At 43.4% G+C, this 24655-nt stretch overlaps 1 protein-coding gene across 1 annotated transcript; it reads right to left on the reverse strand.

Moving 5' to 3' along the window:
* Positions 1–462: 462 nt before the first annotated feature.
* Positions 463–14408, reverse strand: LOC111815300 (cilia- and flagella-associated protein 221-like). Its single transcript, XM_023709685.1, has 7 exons — positions 14205–14408; positions 12966–13150; positions 11140–11240; positions 2899–2985; positions 2640–2738; positions 803–903; positions 463–484 (listed from the first exon to the last, which is right to left on the reverse strand). The coding sequence occupies exons 2-7, from the start codon at positions 13102–13104 to the stop codon at positions 463–465; spliced, it is 549 nt and encodes a 182-aa protein (XP_023565453.1). The 5' UTR covers positions 13105–13150; positions 14205–14408.
* Positions 14409–24655: the final 10247 nt, after the last annotated feature.

Here is a 24655-nt window from a genome sequence, read left to right on the forward strand (position 1 = left end):
GGCACCTGGTGTGGTTAACTGAAGACACGGTCCTACTTTCCTCTTGGCGCAGAGACCTTCAGAACCACAGCCTCTGTCTAGACGTCTTTTCAGCATGGGCAATACTTGAAGTATCACACAGTCAGAGTGGATCTAAGTCTGTAGCTGGGTCCTGCAGAGGTGTCTCCCACCCTAAAAAGCTAGATATTAACTCCTTATTGCTGAATCAGTGGGGGGGAGAGGGGAGCTGGTGAGGAGCCAGGCAGCTCCTCTGCAAAGACCAGGAATAGGATCATAGGTATATTAATTATAAATGGAATCACTAACTATTTGCCCAAAGGGACAGAGAGAATTTGAGCCTTGGCTTCTACTGTAGGCTTGTAACTAAACTAAATTTGCGTTGATTTGGCTTCCTTTCGTGTAAAAGGTGATTGGTAAGTTCAGGCATGTGACCTAAGGTGGTCTAATAGGACTCAGTAAGACTCAAGCCCCCAAGAGGGGGAATCTGTCAGAAGGAAGCACAGGGCAGCAGAATTAGGACACCCAGAGAGCCGGGTGCTGTAACTTAATTTAAATCCCACATTCAGCCACGCTTGAAGACCCGACTGGTGCCCTTCATTTGAATGACCTCATGCATTTCCTGTCCTTCTTACAAGGTTTGAAGGTTTTAAAAAATATTTTATTTTGCCTTCTCAATTATTAGGACCAGTCTAATTCAGGCAGAAGGACCTCTACTAGAAAACAAACACGAGTAAGTTTTTATTTGTGTATCTCTTCTGTTTCATGTCCTATGATATTGCACCAGTTCGTTTTGTTAACTCACCTCTCACCAAGGAGAACATTTGATAGATTTATGAATGTGGGAAAGTCCAAGGTGTTCATGACAGGATAGGCGTGGATAGGCACAAGCAAGGTGTCATCTCCCTACAATTAATGAGAAAAAGGTGAAGTTAAACATTTTGAAAACTGTAATTTTTATAGTCCAACTTGTAGATGTTTATTTTCATATCTCACTTTCCATCATTAAAATTTTCTCTTAAACTCTAGTACTTAAGTACATTAGAAATACTGAGTTTTCTTAGACATAAAGTATAGACCATTTTAATTGTATGTCACTGAGATGATGTTCGTTATCATCCAAGAAGCTGGAGAAAATGATTCCCCCGCGCAGAGGCGATGACCGTCCTATCTGCTTCTATTGCAATGAGTGCCGAGACACTCCTTAATGGTCCACGTGAAAGAGAACCTAGAAGTCGTCTGATATGAACGGCACGGAACAGAGAGCAATTAGTGGACAAAGGAGACAGAGACCTGGTTCTAGTCCTGCAAAATGCGTTACCGAGAGCAAGACCTGTAACCAGGTCTTCTTTCACGAGACAGAGACAATCATACCCTTTCTCAAAGGTATTTTTAAGGATGAAAGCAGATGACGATCTTAAAAAATCAGAAGTGAGCTGTGCTCTGAGCACTACTGTAAGTGGCAGGAAATATGCATTGTTATAAATGGTCCTCTACACAGTGCTTAGTCTAGAAATCTTCCTTTTGCTAAGGAGAAAATACCCATTCTGAAAATAATATTCTAGTTTCATTTTTAGGCTTTTTAAACAAATGAAGCCAGGTGTGGTGGCACAGGCCTGTAATCCCAGCAGTTGGGAGGCTGGGGCAGGAGGGATTACTGTGCGTTCATGGCCAGCCTGGGCTACACAGTGAGGCTATAGCCAACCTGAATGATATAGCGAGACCCTGTCTTAAAAAAAAATTAAAACTCTCCCCCTAAAACAATGGTTTGTCACATTATTAAGGAAATGTGTTTCTTGATCTAAAATACTTGAGGTGTCTTAGGTCTGAGGCTTACTCCTTCTCCCTGTAGGAACACTGCTAATTCGATGTGAGCCAATGAAAAATGCCATCAACTTATAAAAAAAATCAGGTCCTCAAGTTTCCAATGGCTTTTATAAAAAAGAAAACTCAAAAGAAAATGTCTCTATGAAAAGTCACCTTATGTACAGATTGTAAGCAATAAAAGCAAGCTCATTAGATAGCACATCCCACTCTTCCGTTTTAGGTTTGAAGCACTAAGCATGTAGCTAACTTTGAGTTTTCTTGAATTTCAGAACTGGGGCTGCAACAGAGAAGGAAGAATGTAGTTGGCGATGTTAAGAGAAGAGCTAACAATAAGTGTAGCTGCTTGTGGAGGTCAAAGGGAGACACCGAGGACCTAGAAGGGGCTCAGAAGAATCAGTCATACAGCATTCTAGGTCAGGCCATAAGACCTACAGCACTGCCTCTGTGAACCCTGCCCCTGAGACTCAGGGCAGTTGCCAGAATCTGTAATTATGACTTGGCAGTCATTCGTTTTTCAATCTATTCCCTGAGGGAGCACATGGCCACACAGTAAGGGAGGTTTCTCACAAAGGGCCCTCGGACACCTGCAGCACACAGTGTCCTGAGCCTGCCCACCACTGTCCCAACCGAGGTTCTTGCCAGCCCAAAACCATCCAATGGGTATGCATGACATTGGACAGCACTCTTCCACGACAGTTGGACTGGGGCCTGAGGAACACCTATGCCCAGCTGAGGAAGCTCCGTTGAGCCAATCTGTCTCTCTTTTCCTTCACTGAGTGTTGGCCAACCCTCAGCAAAACACCGAGGAAACTTACCTTACAGTGTATGCGGATGCAGTCATAGTAGTATCGCCACTCATCTGGAGAGAATGTAATAGTGACCTCGAGGGACAGGCCAGGGATGAGTCGGTTTTCCTGGAAAGCAAGTGGGTTTCGTTGAGACGAGCCCCAAGCCTCACAGACCACCGCACTGTGAGTGACAACAGACAACACTCCTGCCCACCCCAACAGGCCTGAGACTTAGAAAACCTCCCAAAGAGCACCATGGGTAGGGAAGTGGCCAAAGGCCACTTACCTTTTTCACATAGCTGATTTGAAAGTATTTGGTTTGTGGGGGTAAAACATGAACATGTGTGTCTTCATCAGAAATGTTGACCAGGTGCTGGGGGCGAGAAAGACGAGTTTAGAGTCAAGGCACTGGTTTTCTGTATGTTCATCTCCTCATGTGTTTATACCTCATCTTGTTCATAAGCGGATATGCGCAGACATGTTTTTTTAACCTTTTAAAAGATTGAAAGTTTACCATACACTATTTAAAGAATAACACTATATAAAGGCTATCCTGATGGCAGTAGAAGGCCATGCTCAGAGGCAGAATTTCTCTGAGGAAGGGGGGTTTCCCTCTGCTTGAGAGGGAAGTAGGAACTTGGGGCTTTAGGCATCTGGGCTTTGCCTGGGTCACGCAGAGTTGAGAGGCTTTGGCTTCCACAATCCAGGGCAGAGGCTCAGCTTGTCCCTGGGGCTCTGGGAGATTCACTGCCTGTGGCCTTGTGTTCATTAAGGTCCTAAATCAGACTTTACACACTGACTCCCAAGGAGACCGCAGTAGGATTTGTACATGTTAAAAATTTTTATTTGTAGCAGGGGAACATTCCTGAAGTACCATAATTTTGATTTTGTTTGATTATGTAATTTTTTCATTTTTAAATATGCTAAAAACCTAGGAATAAGAGAGGGGTAGCCTTGGTGAAGGTTTTGCGCCCAGGGATCCAGCATACAAGAGTGGCCCTTCTGTGGAAGATGGGGTGGATAAATGTGCTGGGCCGTCTCCCTCAGAGCCTTGGGTGGTGGGGTCCATCTGGAGGTGAGGGGTACCTTGCACCCACTGGACTTGAGCAGAAACTTTGTCCCCATACTTATCATGGAGTGTGGGGGTGACAAAGGCCTCAAGCTGGGAGTCCAAGGAGACCTGGGAACAAAAGTGGCTCCAAAATCAATCATTTACTAAAATCATCCAGCAAGGATAGCGAAACCAGCAAGGATGATCAAATTGGTTTCATTCTGCCCCCTTCAGAAGAAACTAGGGATCTGTACTTCCAGAGTCCATAGTGAGCACTGGAAGATCCTAATCCAGAGTCTGTACTCCAGAAGCAGCACCTACAGAGCACCAGTGAGGTTTAACAAAATAGTCAGAGGAGTTTCTGTGAGCAGAAGGGGTGCTGAGGATGTGTGGATTAACTGGTAATATTATTCCGGAGTTTCCACTCTGGTACTGAGCAACTGGAGCCAGAGGCCAAATATCCTTCAGAGTAGCCTTCTGAAAGGTATGCAAAAAATGAAAGGTACCACAGCATCCAAGCTGGGAGTCCAGGTGCACCTCCCTCATATCATCTCAGAGAAAAGCAGTGTTTCATCCCAGCCCTATAAATTCAGTTTTAACTTAAAAGTGTTTTTCCTTAACATATGTGTTGGTCATGCATTTTACCCTAAAATTTTGTTCTCTACTACATTTTTCTAAAGTGCGAGGGTAAGAGAGACATTCTAGAATGATATACTGTGTCTATACGGTGCCTTCAATGTCCCCCATCCCCACAGCCTGAGGAGAAACCATCGAGATTTGTTGCCTTGATTTTGCAAAGTAAGATCCTGGGGGGTCCTTAAAAGCTGAAGTAGGGAACTGAAAAGTAATATTATTATTTCAAAAGGACAGAAGGAACCATTCCTTTATTTAATATAAGGCTTCATAGGCTAACAATTCTGCTTGTGGCTGCCAACAGGAAAATTAATGGGTTCTGTACTTAATAAAGATAATTTCCCAGGCAAATATCTTGTCTCAAAGAGGAAAAGTAATATAAGAGGTCTTGCTTTTGAAAACACTGAGCCCATTCTTTCAAATTTTAAAGTTTACTGCAGAAGTGATTTCAATATGAATGCAAGTAAAATGTTTTAGTTCCTTTGGCCAGACTTGGATCATCCCAAATGTTAATGAACAATTTATTGTGGTTTTAAAACACACATTCAATCATTTCACTCTTGGGCAATTTGCATAGTTTCCTGTAGCAAGACCAAGATAAAAGCCCCAGAGCTGTTGGATTTTTCTCCTCCTTGGGCAAGAATCTCAGGGTAAGCTTCCGCTTTACTCTGCTGGTAGAAACAGAAAGCTTGGTCTTCCAGTATCTCTCAGAATGTCATTAAGATGAATTAATTTTGTCCTTTTATCTATTTCTGTTTGTGTTAGTGCCTGATGGAAGTGTGATGGTTAGTGAGGCTCTGCCTTGTCAGTGCCTTCCCAGAGAGTGCATTCTGTATGATTCCTTTGCGAGCACTCTTGACCGCCTTCTCTGTTAGGCTTGTCGCAGGTGCTGAGGGACTGGCAACACAGCAATAGCCGTTCGTTCCTCTGTTCACCAGCAGAGTGAAGGGGAGCTGAGGCTTCAGAGCTTTTGCAATAATTAAATCAACTTTGGAGGCCCCCCACATGCTCTCAATGGGAATGACATCCCCCACTGAGAGAATGGAAGTTGCTGCTTGGAAGGACAAAACAGTCTCAGACATTCTGATGGCTTGGGACCTTCCAAAGCTCAATCCTGCCCAGCAACATCGTATTTCTTAATATTTTTTTCTCTCATTAACATTTTCTTAGGGGAAGGTAATGAATGAAAAGGTTGGAAACAACATCCATCTCTCAAATTTCATGAAATCGGCCTCATTTTTTTCAAGTACATCATTCTTGCATGCAAAAACAATCATTAACTTGGTCTACTACATGAATTTTAAGAATGTTCTATATGTTAAGACTTTCGTGCCGACACACATCTTCCACCATCTCTGTCCTTACTTCCCACCATGCATCCTGCAGTCCAGGCACATCAGGTTCCACAGTGGGCTCCAAAGATGCCTCACACCTGCTCACCTTGACCTTCTAGCGATGTCTCTCCTGAAGCTGGAGTGTCTTCTCCCTACCCCACCCCTTTGCTTCTGTGTTGTCCCACCCGTCATCTCCTCTGCAAGCCTCTTTTACTCCCTTGAAATGGGTGAGATGATGGCTTATCCTACAGAGCCTATTTTTAATCTCTTCGCCTCACCCTACTACTTTGTTCACCTTAACATATCCCATACTGCTCCAGCACTCTGGTTCATAGTGGATACTCTTATTAACTGTGATCCTCAGAATTAAATGGAAGAAAACTGCCCACTGTATCATGAACATAATTTTTTAGACCAAACACTAAACTTTACTGCTGATAAAATAACAGATAAAAATTGGTCAATTAGACAAATTAACAATAAAGTAAGCAAATGATATGGATAAAATAATCTTAATTTTATAACATTATTAGAATCATTAACATCATACTAAGCAAAAAAAAGCTAGTTTTAAAAAGCAGCTGTTGATTTTGGCATGGTTATCTTTTATATTACCAGTTAATTATTAGCTCTAATAATTGACAACCTGTAAAGAATGTTAATATTATGTGAAACTAGGGAAACCTTAGCAAGCCAAACAGGACTTATATGATTCCCAAGAAAATATTTGAAGGAAGGTAAGCCCTCTTTTTCTATAGATACATAAGGAAAACGCCCCAAAGCTAGTCACAGAATTATAAAATATCAGAAAAAGAATTGTGAGGGCCAGGGAATTAGCTTAGTAGAATAAGCGCTTGCCTGGTAAGTACAAGGGCCTGAGTTCAATCCCTGGTTCTGCTGAGGGAAAAAAAAATAAAGAATTGTGACCTATTATTAAGATTACAATATTCAGCTGGGTCTGGTGGCACACACCTATAATTCCAAGTACTTGGGAGGCTGAGGCAGAAGGATCAGAATTTCAAGGAAGCCTAGACAACGTGATGGACCTGTCTTGAAATGAAAAATGGGGTAGGGGTTGTGGATGTAGCTAAATGACAGAGTACTTGTCTGCAATGTATAATAATCTGGGTTCAGTCCCCAGTACCATTAAAAAAAAGCCTTGCAATATTCACCAGATTGATACAATATGACTCATAAAAATTCCACATGTTGTTTTTTTTTTTCAAAGAAATTGACAAACTAATCCAATTCCTATGGAATTGCTATAGTAACCAAGCACTGTAATGTTATTAGGAGAGCCATACAGATTAGTAGGGTAGAAATGAGAGTCTGGAAAAAAAACTCTTACCTTTACAGTCAATTAATTTTAATAAGAGTATGCAGGCCACTCCATGGGCAAAGAATAGTCTCCTCAAAAAATACTGGAACATGAGTAAGATTGAAGTTGAACTCTCAACTCATACACTGCAAAAATTGAAGTGAACCACCCATTTACATTTAAGAGCTAAAACTATAAAGCTATTAGAAGAAAATCTTTATGATCTCAGATTTGTCAGTGGGTCCTTAGAAGTGACGTCAAAAGCACAAGTGATAAGAGAAAAACTGGACTTAATCAAAATTAAATTCTTAGGGCTGGCCAAATAGCTCAGCAGATTAAAGTTCCTGCAAGCAGGCATAGGGGCTGGGGGTCTGATCCCCCAACCTGTGGTGCTGGCCCCGCCCCCGGGGCACGGTTGAGATGGCATTTGAGACTGGGCGTGGTGGTGTGTGCCTGTAATCCCAGCTCTTGGGAGGCTGTAAACAAGCGGATCACTAGGAGTCCAATCTAATAGTGAGACCCTGAGCACCTTGCAAACCCTTCCTTAAAATACAAAAAAAAAAAAAAAAAAAACAACCTCTTAAAATGTAAGGATAAAGAGACCAATCACCTAAGCATAAAATGTACAAGGGATCTGAGCAGGCATTTCTTTGAGGAAAATAACACCTAGCCAGTCAACTCACAAAAAGGTACTCAGAATCATTAGCAATAAAATAAATGCAAATAAAACCGTAGTACATTAAGTGGTGGTTTTGAACACGTGCGTCACATTCTAGTCGCTGACACCTGTGAATGTGTCCTTACTGGAGAAAAGTCTTTACCAAAGACTGACAATCTTGAGATGGGGTTCACACTAGAGGCCCTGGGCATGCCCTAAGTCGCGTGACAAGGTATCCTCTTCAAAGCAGAAAACACAGGGCAACAAAGCAGAAGGCCATGTGAGGATGGAGGCAGAAACAAAAGAGAGGCAGCCACAAGCCAAGGACACCTGAGGTCCCAGAATCCAGAAGACTCTCCCCAAGTGCCTTGGAGGGAGCACGGCATTATTAACTTCTTCATGTTAGGCTCTGGCCTAAATTTTTATTTTTAAACATTTCAATACATTTAATTTTTAATTTCTTAAATGTGTGACAACTTGTAATGGCAGCTACTGCAAATTTATATGCCACATAGTCCAACAGCTATAGTCATGGGTATATATTCATGAGAACTGAACATATATCCACACAAGAACATGAACATGGATGTTCATGGCAGCATCATTTATAATAACACCAAGGTGAAAAAACCATAAGCGTCCATCAACTGGTGAATCGATAAGCAAATGCGCTTCATGCATACAACGGAGTGTCATTCAGCCTTAGAAAGAGAAAATGTGCTGCCTCGTGCCACAAGCTGGGTGAGCGTTGTCCCCATGCTGCTAACCGAAAAGAGCAGAAAGACTGCACGTTGTAGGATTTCAGTCACGTGCAACACCCAGAACAGGTAATCCAGACTCAAGAAATAGCTAAGTGCTTGCCTACACCAGGGCTGAAGCAGGGTGAAGGTATGAGAGATGAGAGGGAGTTCAGACCGGGAGGAGCTGCTGTGAGGTTTCTTCCTAGGGTGATAAAATGTTACACTTACAGTGTGCTAAGGGGTGCACAAATACACAAATCTCTTAAAAATCACTGAATTGTAGGAGTGATGTAATGGGTGAATTAATGCTATGCCAATTATATTTCAACGAAGCTTTCCAAAAAGAAGCAAATAATTAAATCCTATTTTAGCTTTTGATATCTATTTGGTTCATAGATAGTAATTATGAATAATACTTACCGTAGCTCTATCCCAGCATAACCTAGACAGAGTTCAGTAAGGCGAAGTAAGCTCCAAAATGAATCATTAACTTTGGTCTCAGGGCTGGGGAGATAGCTTGCCTGGCAAGCTCAAGGTCCTGAGTTTGATTCCTGGTACCACCAAAAACAAAACAAAACAAAACAAAACAAAACAAAAAACCCCCAAAACTTTGGTCTTGATGCCATCTCCTAGTTAAAATGTCCTTAGGGACTGCTGGGTGAAGTTGGTTTTTTTTTTTTTGGACTCAGAATTTATTTGAAGATTAAGTGAAACACCATTTACAAAGTACCACCTATATGATGTATTTTCCCCCCCCTTTCTTTTTTTAATTATTTTTTGACAACTCATACAGATTTTTACTTAACAAAGTAATGTGAATTTCACAGTATTTGTTGTAATACATGGTATTGTCTTACAACCAGCTATTCATATTACCAGATATTGGAAGAAGAAAAAACTGGAGCAATGTATAAGAAATTAAGAAAAGAAAAAGTACAAACAATTGAAAAAAGTAGACAAAGCTAATTAGAGCATTGACTGCTTCTTTCTATTTCCATTTTTTTCTTTTTTAAAAATTATTTATTTATTTATTTATTTATTTGTCCTGTCAGAGGTGAATATTCTATTGGCATCTAAATACTATAAGTGTTTGAATTCAACTAAACATCTAACACTGTCTAGCAGTCTATAATATTAGTGGGTTATCCTCAGAAATTATTGACTTGAGCCTTTTACAGCTCATCGTATTAATATGGATTTACTTTATATACCTCATTTTTATACTTTTCTACTGGATGGTTAAGACCAAGATATAGCAAGACCTACATACCCAGAATTCTAACTTTTGTATCTGATAAGGTCAGCCAAGTACTCTCAGGATTTATCCTGCAGCCCTGTACCACCTTTTGTACATCCTTTTGTCAGTGTCTGACCTGAGGATGAGTCACGGCCATTGCTTGACCAGTTTGCTCTCTGTGAAAGCTTGAGAAAATGTTTTTTCTCTCCATGTGATTCTCCCCAGGCTCACTTTAAATCCTCGAACACATTGCTCTGTGGGTGAAGTTCTTAGAAACAATTTAAGATCCAAGCCTTTGTGGTAAGTGGGAATATTTGGCCCCTGACAGGTTCCCCTCCTGGTCGATCCTCTCTGTCCTCACTTAAGTGCGGAAGGACTCATGGAAACAGCATCCTTGTGACACTGGGTACTGCCTGGTAGAAACCTAAGTCCACTTCCTGACAGCTTTGGCATCTTTCAGTTTTCTCTGGTGATGGTTTGCCTCTAAAGGGTCAAGCTTCATAATTTGAACTCTGCTTTAAAAAGATCCCCTTTAAGACGTACTTTTAAGAATGTACCCAGAGTAGTCTTGTAGCTAGGGACAGGTCCACAGGAAGAGCAGCAGTACAAACACAGGGTCTCAAAGGGCCACAGGAAGACAGCCCAGCACAGCCCACAGGCCAATTGGGTTTAAAGCTCAGGCCCCATGTGAAGCCGTTTTAAGATATCCTGTCCGACGTGACTTTATGGAGTCTGGTGGGTCATGGAAGTGGGACAGTTGATAGAAATGCTTTGGCATGTTTTCACATAGCTTTGTAGAGGGAAGACCCTGAAGTCACACACAGCCTACTCTGGTCAATGTCAGGGTCAATAAGGTCAATTGGTCCAGTAGGACCAATTTTCCTTATGGATCTGTGGTAAAAATCTCAGTTACTGTGGGCTCTGACTACTTTGTGCTCAGCTTTTCACCAGTCTCTTCGGCAGCCTTGGGGGATTGTGGGTTAGCTCAGTTGTTTAAGCGCCTGCTCAGGAAAACCCAGTCAGGTGCAGGGGACCCAAGTTTGATCACCACCTCCACCTGTCTTACCAGACCTGCCCTTAAGACAGCCCCTGACAGGTTCCCCTCCTGGTCGATCCTCTCTGACCTCACTTAAGTGCGGAAGGATTCATGGAAACAGCATCCTTGTGACATTGGGTACTGCCTGGTAGAGGGTTGAGCCAGCCCCGCAAAAATCCTTCTTCTGCAGCCTGTTCGGTAGGGCTGGCTTCTCCCTCCCTAGACCTAACAAATCCTTATTGGCCAGATGACTGATTTAGGCTTAGGCCTCTGACCCCAAAGCTTGAATGGAGTGCTGGGGTGAACTCACAGGAAAGAGACACCCTCTTCCCTATTTGCAAAGAGTGCTGGGGGAGCCTTCGATTTTTTTGAAGACACTGGTGCATCCTGAAGACTCATCATCATGAAACCATGTTTCTGGCCCTTCAGATGATTAAACTTCAGGTCAATGGGTAATAAAGACAGAACATTTGTATAATTGCATTGTTATAACTAAGTATAGCTCCTAAGAAGTACCTACCAGAATCTGTTGGTGCTGTTTTTCTATTTGATAGCCTCCAAAATGCACTATGCCAGGTCTTGCCTGGATTGCACTATTATTCAGAAGTTTGGCATAAATCTCTACAAGAACAAGGTAGACAAGTACATATTAAGACACCACAGGAAATAGTACACTGAAGATCTTATTGACACGGGATCTCTTTAAGACATTTTAAACACATGGAAGTTTTAGACATTAAGTACAGCTGTCAACAAGACTGATTATGTTTCTAAGGAAAGCAGAGTTCTTTGGGCCAGGAATATAGCTCAGCAGCATAAGCGCCTGCGTGGTAAGCATCCTCCAAAATGGACTGCTTTGTCTCTAAAGCATCACTTGGGAGACGCTCCTGTTATAGGTTTCTTACCTACGAAAATAACTTTTTCTTCACAGGTTATACACATCTTACTAATAAGACGCAAGCTTATAAAAACCACGTGCCCTGTCTTTGTCCTAACACTGATATCACTCATTACATGATGGATGCGCAATTCGAAACATCCAAACACCAAGCGTTTAACTGTATTACTGTGTATTTAACTTTTGTTATCTCCCTTCCTCTGGACAGCATTACAAAATGATGGAAAGTAATCTTGACTCTCCAAGTATTGCTAGAGACGTTACAGCCCTGGATTGCCTCTGTTGTAATGTGGATGGATTTTCTTAAGCTGCCCCAAAGACAAAGAGCTGAGCTCACAGAGGTCTCCGGATCTACAAACTTCTTTTGAGCTTTTTATTTGGACAGAAGCAGAAGCATGTGGAGAAGGCGCTGAGACCTCACTGCGTGACCCTTTTCATTCCTTCCCTGTTTTGTGTCAGGCAGGGCTCTTGTGCATTTGTGTATAATCCTTACTCCAACTCGATGAGCTGTTATTTCCACAGCGCAAAGCAGGGAACTGAGATTTAACAGGGTTGAGAAATTAGCCAAATCTGGGAGTCAGGAGTCAGCCCAGCTCTGTCTGTTTCTCACCACTGACCTGCCTCCCTCAGAATGCTTGTGGTGTCTAATTTCTTACGAGGTGGATGAGGACACACTGTCATGTTTTTACGAGCCTGCCTTTCTGGGGAATGGTGCTTGGCAGCTGTAGACACTGTATTTTTTTATTATACCTCATAAAGACAAGAAAGGGGATTTACAGAACTACTTAAGAAAGACTGATGGGACCAATGTGTTTCAAGTAAGGGGGAGTATTCTGAGGGTGATCATCGGTGATGTGCTTTTACTGCAATACATTTTAAAATTTAAAAACACTCATTGTATTTTTTGTTTAGTGCTTGTACAGGATATTCCAGGCTTAAGGCTCAGCAGTGGTGTTGGGAAAGGCAGCAAGGTGGAAAATGCTGGCGGTCTGAAGCAGCAGGGTACATTGTGCCGGAGCTGTGGATGAGCTGGGACTGGCACTGGATGGCCAAGTTCAGATCATACCAGTTTATTCCCCAAGCAAGGAGAACTGTGAGTATTCAAGCAGGAGAGAGATGAGTCAGGTAGGATTCTAGAAAGGATACGGACAGGAGGAGAGTATGGCCAGGGAGGAGGTACTGTTACTAGTTCCTGTGATCAAGGAGGGCAAGAAGCGAGCAGCAGAGACAGATAGGAGAGATACAGAACTCGGGGAGTAATTTATACCATAAAACTACCACTCAAGTGGCTAGATATAAACCAAACTATCGTTCTTAATAGTCAAAACATCTATTATGAGCCTATAAACCAATATAGATAAATGGGCACCAGAATTCCATGAGGCTTTCTGGACTCTTGGCCTGGGAAGAGGCGGGCTGTGAAGCGCATCTGTTCCCTAACCGCTTACTTGATTCGAGGAGGTGGTTAGGCACTTCTGCTCTTTTCCTGGGCTCTTCCACGAGGCTCTTCAGAAGGAGGGGCACTTTGTTATTGAAGGGTTCTTCCACATTCTTTAATTCTCGGCTGGGGGTTTTCACTGCTGCCATTTTATTAAGAAAAATGAGTCCTCCTTCCAGTGCCCAAGGTCACTTCCTGGAGAGAAAGGGCTGCAGTATAATCACCCCTGTGTGCCACCTCCCCCTTCTGTCTAACAAATGTACCTCTTGTCACTGTGTGGTTTACTGTGGTGCCGGCCCTCCCTACCTCGTGTCGCTGTAGGCACTCCATTTCTACACACAGTTTCATCAATCTTCTTACCTCACACATCATAACCCAATATGGTGCCGCCGCTCTAAACCCCTTCCACGGTCCTCCAAAGCTTTCCCCAAAATGCTCTCATGAGCTATTCTGTGGGCCCACAGAGGTCCTCACAGCGAAATAAATTTAGAAAATGTTGAAGTAAGCATTTAAACAGGATGCCTCCTTCTGAGATTTCTCCAGATCAGTCTGTGAGTACAGATTAGAGGTAGTGAAGTCAATGGTGGGCCAGGTGTAGACGCCTGGGCACCGTCTCGGGATCTCTGCAGCTCTCAGGCTAGGTCGCCGCGGCCCTCTGGGAGGCTTGCCTGTCCTCAACATACTCCGTTGAAATCCCTCCTTTCTCACTAAGTCCACACTGATCCCAACACCCTTCTGTGTTCTTCGCCAATGACTGTGTCTATCCCTCACTTGACACTAATGACTGATTGCCTTGTAACTACACTTCGCAGGGCCCACATTTCCTTATATTGGCCAAAACCAAGACCCTTAAACTGGGGCCTTTTCTTCCCCTGGCCAGGATGCTGCTTCAGTGAAGCCCCCTAAACTGAACGTCCAACTATGTGTGAATCTTGGTTTTTCCTGAAGAAGGCCCACAGCTTTAGAGTCCCAAGCATCAAGCTGCACACAGTGGCTACATCACTTTCAGAAAGCAGCTTCTGCTGCCCATTGTTCCCCTCCACCCCTCTCACTCGCAGCCCTCACTAGCATCCCCCAAGGAAAGCTGCTTAAATTTACCCCTAGCCCCTCCTCCGCTTTCTGGTTCCTCAAAGTCCTAGCTTGAATTTCAGGCAGGTAAAGAGCTAAACAGTGTTCTCGCAGCTTGCCTCCACCACCCAACTTGCCTCCCCTAGCCTGGCAGCCTTCTCTACCCGGAAGCCCGGGTCACCTGGCCACAGGCGTCCTCTCCTGGGCGACCCACGCGCTACCTTAGTACTCTTTGAAACCCCGCGGGCCCAACCTCTGCTCTGGTCCGGCGCAGGCTGACTTCTGGCTGCACTTGCCCAGGGCAGCTCGGCAGGGGCGCTGGGCGGCCTGTGGGCCACCCCCGAGGCCACTCACACTGGAGAAAGTTCCCAGGCAGGATTCGGCCAGCACCTGCCCTTGCTCTGAGCGTCGCCATGACGACGAGGACGCGCTCCTCCGGTGGGCGGCTGGACGCAACCAAACGCCCCCAGGACGTGGGGGGAGCCGGGCAGCCACAGGTCGAGGGCGAAAGGCCGTGGAAAGTGTCAAAGCTCAAAGCAGTCTATGGAGCCCGGGGAAGAATAGAGGACGCAGATTATGATATGCGGGGCTAATGGATTTTCGGGAGGGGAGACTGAGAAGGTGCGGAGACCCTGTAAATAGACAACTGGGGGCACCCGATTTGGGGGAGTGGAGACAGATGGGGCGGGGCCTTTTCCAAAGACTTGCGATCCCGGAGGAGGCTTGGTAAGGTTTATTTCAGGTAGGCAGGGGGGTGGAACTCGCCTTTGTACTTAACTGTAGCCCCATCCTTATCACGGCCGATCTTGTTTCATCCCGACCTTTCCCTCCCTTTGTATTACTTTGAAAACCACTCCACATATCATTTCATCTATAAATATTTCAGAATATGCCTCCAAAAGATAAGGAGTTTTTAAAACTAAAACCTTAAAATTACAATAATTTCTTATATCCAAATATATTGGGGCCAACCAGATAGCTCAGCGGACTAAAGTGCCTGCTTAGGCAGACGCAGCAGCTGGGGTTCGATCCCAGCGTGCGATGCGGCAGTGATTGAAACTGGGTGTGGTGGCGCGTGCCTGTAATCCCAGCGCTTGGAAGACTGAACACCAGCGGATCACTATGAGTCTGATCAATGCAGTGAGAACCTGTAGGCCCTGTACACCCTTACTAAGTACAAATATATACTCAATTACCTCATAAATGTCACAATCTCCCTCCCCAGTGTGTGTCAGTTTGAATTAGCATTCAACTACAGTAAAATTAGACATTGCAATAGACTGGTAAATCTTTTTTCTTTTAATCAGTAAATGGCCCTCTAACTCTGTTTGTTGTAGTTCCAACCTGTTTCTGTCCTTGGTACTAATATTCAGGGATTATAAACATGACACCAGCCCACTCCTCTGATCACCTGCTTTGCCCATTTCTCTCTGCTCCACCAGGGATCTTTTTCCTTACATAGGTAGCTCAGGTTTCCTTATTCTTAGGAGTCTCCTTTCTTTGTATGGATTGATACTTGCCTGTTGTTATTTATGGCTTTCTGTTGTTAAAGGATGATACTAGGCATCCCATGAGGCTACCCACTTTCTACAGGTTCCTTGTTAGGCTGATGTTGGTTTCTCTCTACCAACTGAGAATGTTCATTCTTTTCCATTTTTTTATTCTCTAATCCCTCCCTCCTCATCAACATTATTGCCTATTAAACATATCTATATCTTTCAAGGCTAACACTAGGCAAGGTTCACCTCCTACCCTCTTTTGTAGTCTTCTGGGCCAGACAGATTCTTCTTCCTCTGAGCTTTTAAAACATTTGTTCCACCATCTTTGTTTTTATAATGGTTCTCTCTCTCTCTCTCTCTCTCTCTCTCTCTCTCTCTCTCTCTCTATTTATTTATTTGGTATAGGGTCTCACTGTGCAGCTTCAACTCATAGTGATCCTTCTGTCTCAGCCTCCCTAGCACTGGAGTTACAGGCATGCACCATCATGCCCTGCTTTGGTGGCCAGCTCACAGCATGCAGTACTGGGGACTGAACCCTGTGCCTTGCAATTGCCAGGCTGGCACTTAGACTGCTGAGCTATCTCCCAGGTCCCTATAATGACCATAAGTATGTGTGTAGGAGTCTTATATCACAGAATGCTTAGTGCAGAGGCATTGTATTTATTCTTTGAATCTTGCATAACCCTTAACACAGTTCTTTGCTCATAATGATTACTCAGTCACTGTTGGCCAAGGGAGTGAAACATTTCATTTGCTTATCTTATAGGTTTGGTCCTCTCTGTCTCATTGCTCCAACAAAGTTACAGATTTCAAAAGTAAGAGTAAAATGTTTCCCATAGTCCCACATCTTTCTGTCCCAGTTCAAATCATGAGATGTTTTTATCCAACTTTAAATGGGTATTGGGTAACATTAAAAAATTTATACTTTTTTTTTCTTCTTTTTTTTTAATTTTATTTATTTGTGTGTGTGTGGGCAGCTCAGCCCACCAGAGGGCGGGGCTGGCTGGCATGTGGTGCTGGGGGATAGAACTGCGGTCCCTGTGCTACGTAGGTGCTTTAGACCACTGAGCCATCTCACCAGCCCATTTTTTTCTTTTTTTATACTTATTTTTTTCTTTGGAAAAATTACTTCCTATTATATATAGATATTATGTAGGTTTCTATATAAGCAATCAACAAAATTCTGTATCCTAATATGTGTATTGTGTTGGTTAACTATTTCTGCTTTCTTTTGTATAGAACCCCAACTTTGATCAGGTTTTTCTGCAGCTGCCCAGTCCTTGCAGTAGGTCCCAATTAATCTAGGCCAATTGTGGAATTTCAAATCCCCTCTTGCACTTTACTGGGACTGATTCAGAGCTGGGTAAATAGTCTGGTTCTGGCCACAGTGGCATAAAGGGAAAGTTTCTGGGAGACTCTGGGGAAGGCTTTCTCTCTGTGCCAAGGTGTGTACTCCTCACCTTGCACACTGAGGACACATGATGGAACCTCAAAAATAGTTATGGAGTTGAGGCCTTAGTGTGTTACACCAAGTTATTTCTAAAATTTAAATCATAGGGGTTGGGGTGTAGTTAAGTGGTAGAGCACTTACCTAGCATCCAGGTTTGGTCTTTGGCATTGTCAAGAACTAACTAACTAACTAAATAAATTCAAATCATATACATTGTTTGAAATTGGGAAATATATTCATATAGTTCAAAAAGTTAAATTCTCTCTCTCTCTCTCTCTCTCTCTCTCTCTCTCTCTCTCTCTCTCTCTCGTCTCACTATGCAGTTCAGGCTGGCCTGAAGCTCACTTTGTAACCCAGGTTGGTCTCACACTCCCATGATCCTACTGCCTCAACCTCCTGAGTGGTGGGATTGCAGGCATGAGCCACCATGCCCAGCACTATCTGTCTTTTAGCAATCAAATTTCCTTTCCTACAGTTAAATCACGCTTCATATTTGCCTTTTAGGAACATGGAAGGCCTGCTTGTATTTGTAAGAACTTTATTCGTTGTTTAGAGCCTAAGTAGCTCACTCTTTCTTTTTCACTTAAAAATCTGTGTGGTCATTCCACATTTGTATATAAAGTACCTTGTTATTCTCTTTTACGGCTGCATAATATTTAATAATTTATTTGCTCCATCTCTATTGTTGGATATTTAGGGTTGTTTCTGATCTTGTGCTGCTATAAACAGTGCTATTATTTGTGCAAGTGAGCACATAATTTCTGCAAGATTGCTCATGTGTCCATTCATATACATGGAGAGGATCAGGAAAAGTCACCAAAGGTTAAGTGTTGTGGTCAAAAGGTCTGTGAATTTGTAACACGGCTGGCTATTTTCAAATTACTACTCTCCATGGATATTGCATTTATTTCTACTCCTACCTGTCGTGTGTGAGACCATTTGTAGTCTAATGGCATCAGCAGCAAGTATAATTTATAAAAAAGTTTTGCTGATCTAATAAGTAAAAAACTATCACAGTCGTAGTTTCTATTTTTTTGCTTTCTCAAATGAATAAAAGGATTTTTCATGTTTAGGAGACATTTATCTTTTTTACTTCTGTAAATATGTATGTTTTACTAATACTTCCATTTGATTCTTGGTCTTTCTCTCATTGAATTATTGGTATTCTTTTTTCTTTTTACTTTTTAAAAAATCTTCTATTTAGATGGTTCAGGGTCTGTTATGCAGCTCGCTCTTGTACTGATGCAGCCTGCCCAGTGCTGGGATTACAGGCGTGCACCACGACGCCCGGCTTCAGTGGCCAGCTTGGCGCCCAGGGCAGCACAGCGCACGGTACTGGGGATCAAACCCCGGTCTTTGCACTTGCTAGGCAGGCGCTTAGACCGCTGGTCCATCTCCCCAGCCCTCAAATTCTTGGTACTCTTTACATGTTAAAGACAACCATCTTTTGTTCTGCGATAACTGCGGTAACTTTTTCCCAACTTGTCACTTAATCATACTGTTAGGACTTTTGCCTTGCAGGATTTTAAACTTATGTTGTATTCATTATTTATTGCTCTATAACAAGTTACTTCCAGACTTAGTAATTTGAAACTATATTCATTTGCTCTTGTTCTAACCCAGAGAAAGGAGAGGAATTCAGATGAGGCCAGCTTCTTCTCCCTGATGCCTGCAGCTTTAGGTGGACGACTGAAGATACAGAGGCAGAATCATCCGGTGGGTGACGTAATGCTGTCTTCTAAGAGCAGGAACAAGGCTCTGGACAAATAATGTAAATGCACTGACATTCTTTTTAACCTTAAGCAGAATATGGTGGTATATACCTATGATCTGTGATACTGGGGAGGCTGAAGCAGGAAGATTTGGCTAACTGAAGACTTCTAAGAAACATATCAAGACACTGTCTCAAAATAAAATGTTTTAAAAAAAAGAAAATGCTAAATGCTGGACATTATTTCCTCCATTACACAGATGAGGAAATTAAGGCTTAGATGACTCAGGAAACTTGCCCAGTGTCATGTGGTTAATTTATGATTACGTCAGGATTTGAACGTGGTTTTGTGTGGCCAACATCTTTCTCTCTGCCCCTGTGTCTATGCATGTTACTAGAGATTGAAGATAGGACTTTGCCCTGAGCTGCAACTGTAGCCCTCCTTAGGTTTTGGGCTGTTTAAAGACAGGGTCTTACTAAGTCACGAAGTTCTCAGGCTGGGCTCAAGATTGTGGTCCTCCTGCCTCAGCCTTCCAGAATGCCAACAGTTTTTTCTTTGGGCCCCTGTAGGGAGCCAGGGGGTCCTCTGGGAGCTTGGGGGGAGCCTGACCTTTCTTTGCTCCACGCTGTGAAGACACAGCCCTGGGAAGTACTAACAACATTGTCTTTCAGGTATGGTTTTATTTGGTCTCTTTTATTTGACTTACTTTAACGGTAATGTTTCATATAAATATTCAAAAGACTGCTGACAAGTAGAGGTAGAATATTAAAAAAGTAAAGAGAAACCTGCTTTCCTGAGAAAGCCAGCCCACATTTCCAGAGTGTAAACAATGAGCCTGGACAATAAAATCCTCATTAAAATGTCAGTATTTTACTTTGCACTTCAGGACTGAATTGGAAATCACTCTGGCCCCATTATTTATGGCTCATCAATAATACATTAGCTCAGCTCTTGGTAAAGCTGACAGTCAGGAGAGGACAAGTCTTTGTTTGGTTTATTCCATACCCAAAGGACTAGGGAGTTCTTTGCATTAGAGTGGTTGTTTGGTGAAGACCTTAGACTCAGACATTCAGGGGAAGCCAACGCCCTCACCCCACCCCAGTCCCCAGTGCTGTCCTTGCTCCAACACCCTAAACTTGCCCTGTCAGCTCAAATGTCACTCTCTCAGAGAGGCCTTCCTCAGGTACAAGTCAGGGCTCATTTTTCGTGTGGCCGCCTCAACCCACCCGGGGGCAGGGTTGGCAGGGGATGTGGTGCCAGGGACTGAACTGCAGCTGTCTAAACTTGCCTAAGCAGATGCTTTAGACCCACCGAGCTATCTCGCTGGCCCCAGGTCAGGGTTCTCTCAGTCACAAGTGATGACAGTTGATTTCAACAGGAGAAGGAAGAAGGAGGAGGGAGAAGGAAGGAGATAAAAGGGAGAAGGGAGAAGAGAGAAGAGAGATGGAGGAGGTTACTTTAAGGCTGTGGTTACAGCGTGCCAGATGCTGTGTGAGATGCTGTGTGTGTCTCGCCATCCGTTGGTTTCTTCCAGTCTAAGCTGGCTTCAACTTAGCTAGGTTGGTGGAGAAAAGTTGCTTAGATCGTCTTGCTGGTGCTGTGCTCAGAAGGTTGACGGGTGGGGTTAGTTCTGGTGGGGTCAGTCTTACTGGCCGGGGCTGAGCCACTGTGGTTAGTTGTTTGGGAGGTGGTCACTCTCCTCATCCAGGCATGGTCATGTACTCAGGCTTGGGGCTGCTTTTGTGCCCAAGCCACAAGATCTGAGAGTGGGAAGAGGAAGGTGGCTGTATCCAAAGAGGAAGAAGTGGAGGCTGAACACACAAGCCCAACATTTGTCAACACACTTGACCCTCTTCATTTGTTGATATTTAAAGCAGTTCACCTATAAGCAGATGACAGATAACCCAGGCTAATGCATTAATGCACCTAGCTTGGTCTTGTCCCTTACTATCTGTTCTTACAGAATTTGTCACAATTTGCAGGATCACTGACCAGACATTCTGCAGTTGTTAAGTCAGCAAACACATAAATTGGTCTCACGTGTGATATGATGCTGCTTTGGCTTTTTATTAGCAGATACAAGAGGTTTGACAAATATTCTCGTTATTCAGATGCTGCTCTGTGACAACATACCAGATACACGCAGTTCAAAATTCTTGGACTAATCATTTTCCTTCTTCAGGACAGAAAAAATAGGCCTTGGCTTTAAAGCTAAAACCTCCTAACTGCAGACCACATTATGGCTGCTGTATTAGAAAGGGCGATCAAGAAACACAGGTCCCTGAAGTTCAGAGTAGCAGCCATCATCCTGGGCCTCCTGGGAGAAGGTGCAGTCATCACACCTTGGCCTTGCACGTGTGCCGAGGATGCCAAAGAGAATTCCCCCAGGCTTCCGTCATCCTAGCACAGCCCCTGGAACAGAGTAGCTGCTCAATAAATACTCACTGAATGAAAAATCAGTTATCCAATAAGCATTTATTATTATTGGAAAATACTACCACTACCATTACTACAACCACTACTACTACTACTACTAGTAATAATAATAATAATAATAATAATAGTCCTTTAGCTAACAAAATGAATGATACCACAATAATGAGACAAGCCTCAAGCCAGACTGTGTACATCCTCTGCCATCTACAACAGTTACTGGGAAAATAAATAGAAATCTTCCCCTTTTATGTGGGTAGGAGGGTATACACACGTGTTAACTGTCTTTATCAATAGGAAAAAGAAGACTTCTTAGATCTTTTGCATGAGAAAAAAGGTAAGAACAAAAGCTAAGCACTGAGGCTAATAGCACACAGAGGCAGGGAGGCAGGGCGCTGTCCTCCCGACCCCACATTTTAGTGAAATGGTTCTAGGACCCCCAAGACAGACAGTCCTTGGATGTAAAATTGGCAAGAGAGGTTGGTTTCATTTTTAAGAAAAGACAGAGAGAGCTGGGGAGATAGCTCAGCGGCATAAGCACCTGCGTGTCAAGGTGCCGAGTTGGATCCCTGTGGGTGGGTGGGTGGGGAAGACAGAGAAAGCCTTTCTGAAGGAAGCACTGAAAGAAAAGGGAGAAGAGATGACCTTTTTCCTTCTTCACCAGGGAGGTCTTTAATTTTTTTTTTTTTTTTTTTTTTTTTTGTGTGTGTGTTTGCCGTATTGTCTTCCTGGGGTGATAAAAGCATCAGTATGAAACTACTGGAGAAGTTTACCCTAGCACAATATGGACTCTCCTGTTCTCAGGGGAACCATCATAAGAACAGAGAGACTTCGCAGTGTTTGGAATGGACCTGACTTCAGCTTATATGTCCTACTTTCCTCTGCTGTGGACTGGAAGAAAGGGAATAGAGTTAGACATGGAAATTCATCAAGGCCGAAGGCGTGGCCTCTCAGTCACTCATAGGTTCTAACACACTCTATGGGGTGGAATATCTTTCCCTGCAATGGCAAGCACAGTAGTGATGGTCACATAGCCTCAGCCAGAGTTTTTTCCCACCTCATCAAGAACTTGAGGCTGCTACAGTTGGATCTTAAACCCCCTATAAAGCTCTACATGTTAAAGTCTTGGTCCCCAAGGTGATGCTATCAGAACATGGTGGCATCTCTGAGAAATGGGGCTGTGCCCATGAAGGGGTTTTTGGGACTCTTTCTCTTTGTTCCCTGGCTCATGATGTGGATGGGTTTTTTCTACCATGTATGTGCAGCTTTGCCTCAGACCCAACTGCCCATGACTGGACCCTCCAAAACCGGAAGCCAAAATAATCTCTTTATTTGTTTGTCATTTTGTCAGAAAGCTGACAAATACAGAATTATGTCACCTCTCCTGGAACTGGATGGGCTTTTATGAATATTAAGTAAAAAGAACTGGGCAGGGGCATCGCTCAGTGTCAGGGCACTTGCCCAGCACTTGTAAGACACTGGTTTTGAACCCCAGCACTGAAAAACAAAACAGAACAACACACACACACACACACAAGAAAATGTCTAGACTGTCACAAAAGCCCAGGAGAAGAGGCAGCATAGCTATTCTGCCACCCAATGGTGACCTTGTGAGGCCACCATTTTAATGGGCGCTCCCTAATGGCGCTCCATAGGAATTATGGTTAAATTCCTATGCATCCCTCTCTTCCAAGACAGCTCTTGCTAGCTTCTGGGAGCACTGCTTTGGCTCCTTGCTTCTTATTCAGGAAAAGAAAAGATATTCTTACATTTGCTAAAATGGCAAGGAGGGCTTTATTCAATACTACTAGAATCCCCATGGATTTAGTTCAGTCAGTGGTGCAGTGCCTGCCTGGCAAGCATGAGGTCCTGAGTTCAATTCCCAGTACAAAAAAAAAAAAAAAAAAAAAAAGGAAAGAAAACTATTGTAGTGGAGGTTTGATCAACAGAAAGGTAGATGGGGCTCAACACCAATACAGTGAGGACAAGCAGGGATTTATAGCCAAGCAGTACTGAAGGTCAATGGATGGAAAGTTACTATGAAGAGATAGCAAGGCTGGAGGATTCTTGCTAAACCTACTGACAAGACTCTTTCTGAGAGTGCAGGCCAGGACATATGTTGAAGGTGAGGAAGGAAGGAGACGCTGTCATCAGATATGACAATCTAGGGCAGGGTGGGTGTTCTACTGAATTAACTGAGCAGGATCCTTGCTAAGGCAAGGCCGGGGGAGTGAAGACAGGACAGGGCCAAGGATGACGTTTAGATAAGAAGGCCCAGGAGCCTAACGACAGTTTGGTCAAGGAGAGCATCTTTGTCACTCTTTAGGCTTGTTGTGGTTGATCTATGGTGCCTCCCTGTTCCCTGTTACTTCCTGCCTACCCTCTGTACATAGTCTTTCCTTTTATTATCCTTATTTTCTTTTTGTGGTGCAGGGATTGAACCAGATTCTTGTACATGGTAAGTAAGTGCTCCACAGTTGAGCTAAATTTCTAGCCTTTTTATTTTGGAACAGGGTCCCACAAAGTTGCCCAGGCTGGTGTGGATCCTCCTGTTTCAGCCTCTTGAGGACATGAGATAAGAGGAATGTTCCACCATGCCTGGCCATAATCTTTTCATTAAACTCTTTTTCAATCAAATCATTTGAATAATGACTCCATCTTTGACCAAGTCTCCAACTATGGCTCCTATCATCTGTCAGAAAAAAGATTTTTGTAAACTTGTTTCAGAAAGCCCAAGAGAATGCAAGGGTGTCACAGGCTGGGGCTCAGTCCTGGGTTCAAATTCCAACTCCTTCCCTCGTTAGCTGTGTTAATAGAACAAGTGCTCATCTTCCATGAGCCTCAAATTCCTATCCTTCACGTAGTCCTGGACAACCAGATATAACACACCTCAAAGTCTCCTAACAGATGCCAAACATTGGCTCCCTGCTCCCTTCTCTCCCCCTCCTCCTTCCTCTTCCCTTGTCCTTCCCTTCCCAACTTCCATTATGAAATTGTCTGCTTGGCCACATTTTACAAAGCCACTGATTGCATCTACAGCTTGTAACATGCCTTGTACGGAGCACTTCAATTTCTTTTCTCAACTCTGTAAGGTTTGCAGTTTGCCACTTAAGGAAGAATGGCTTGCCACAGGCCAGACAGTTATTGAATTGTCCAGAACAAATGTTGTTTTGCTTTTTCATCAGACATTATAAGGCTCTGGCATAGAGCACAGATTTCATTTTTTGTTTTTTTATGTCCTTCGATTGAAAAATTAATACCTAAGTTGTTACAGAAAATATTCAGAGAAAACCAAAGTCTATATGACAAAAACTGAGTTTTATCTTTTGCCCTTTCTGAGGCACATTGTTTGGGAGCCCAAGGGACCTAGAAAGGAGTATTTTTTCATCCTACATCTTGAACCAATTGAGAAATAAGATTAAGAGACATGCCCCCCCCCTCTCCCTCTCCCTCTCTCTCTCCCCTTTCTTTTCTATGTGGAGGACCATGCCCAGGGCTTCATCATGCAACACAGGTGTCCTCTCATTCACTAACCCCC

The sequence above is a fragment of the Octodon degus genome, unplaced genomic scaffold (assembly GCF_000260255.1).
Source record: "Octodon degus isolate 3935 unplaced genomic scaffold, OctDeg1.0 scaffold00014, whole genome shotgun sequence".
Classification (NCBI taxonomy): domain Eukaryota; kingdom Metazoa; phylum Chordata; class Mammalia; order Rodentia; family Octodontidae; genus Octodon; species Octodon degus.

Bases quoted from the DNA above. Each gene is read 5' to 3' on its own strand.
- LOC111815300 (XM_023709685.1), bottom strand. From the start codon at position 13,104: ATGGCAGCAGTGAAAACCCCCAGCCGAGAATTAAAGAATGTGGAAGAA. The intron at 11,241-12,965 runs GTAAGCGGTTAG...TTGTTCTTGTAG, and splicing joins TAACCACCTCCTCGAATCAA to AGATTTATGCCAAACTTCTG. The intron at 2,739-2,898 runs GTAAGTGGCCTT...CTTGCTTTCCAG, and splicing joins AAATCAGCTATGTGAAAAAG to GAAAACCGACTCATCCCTGG.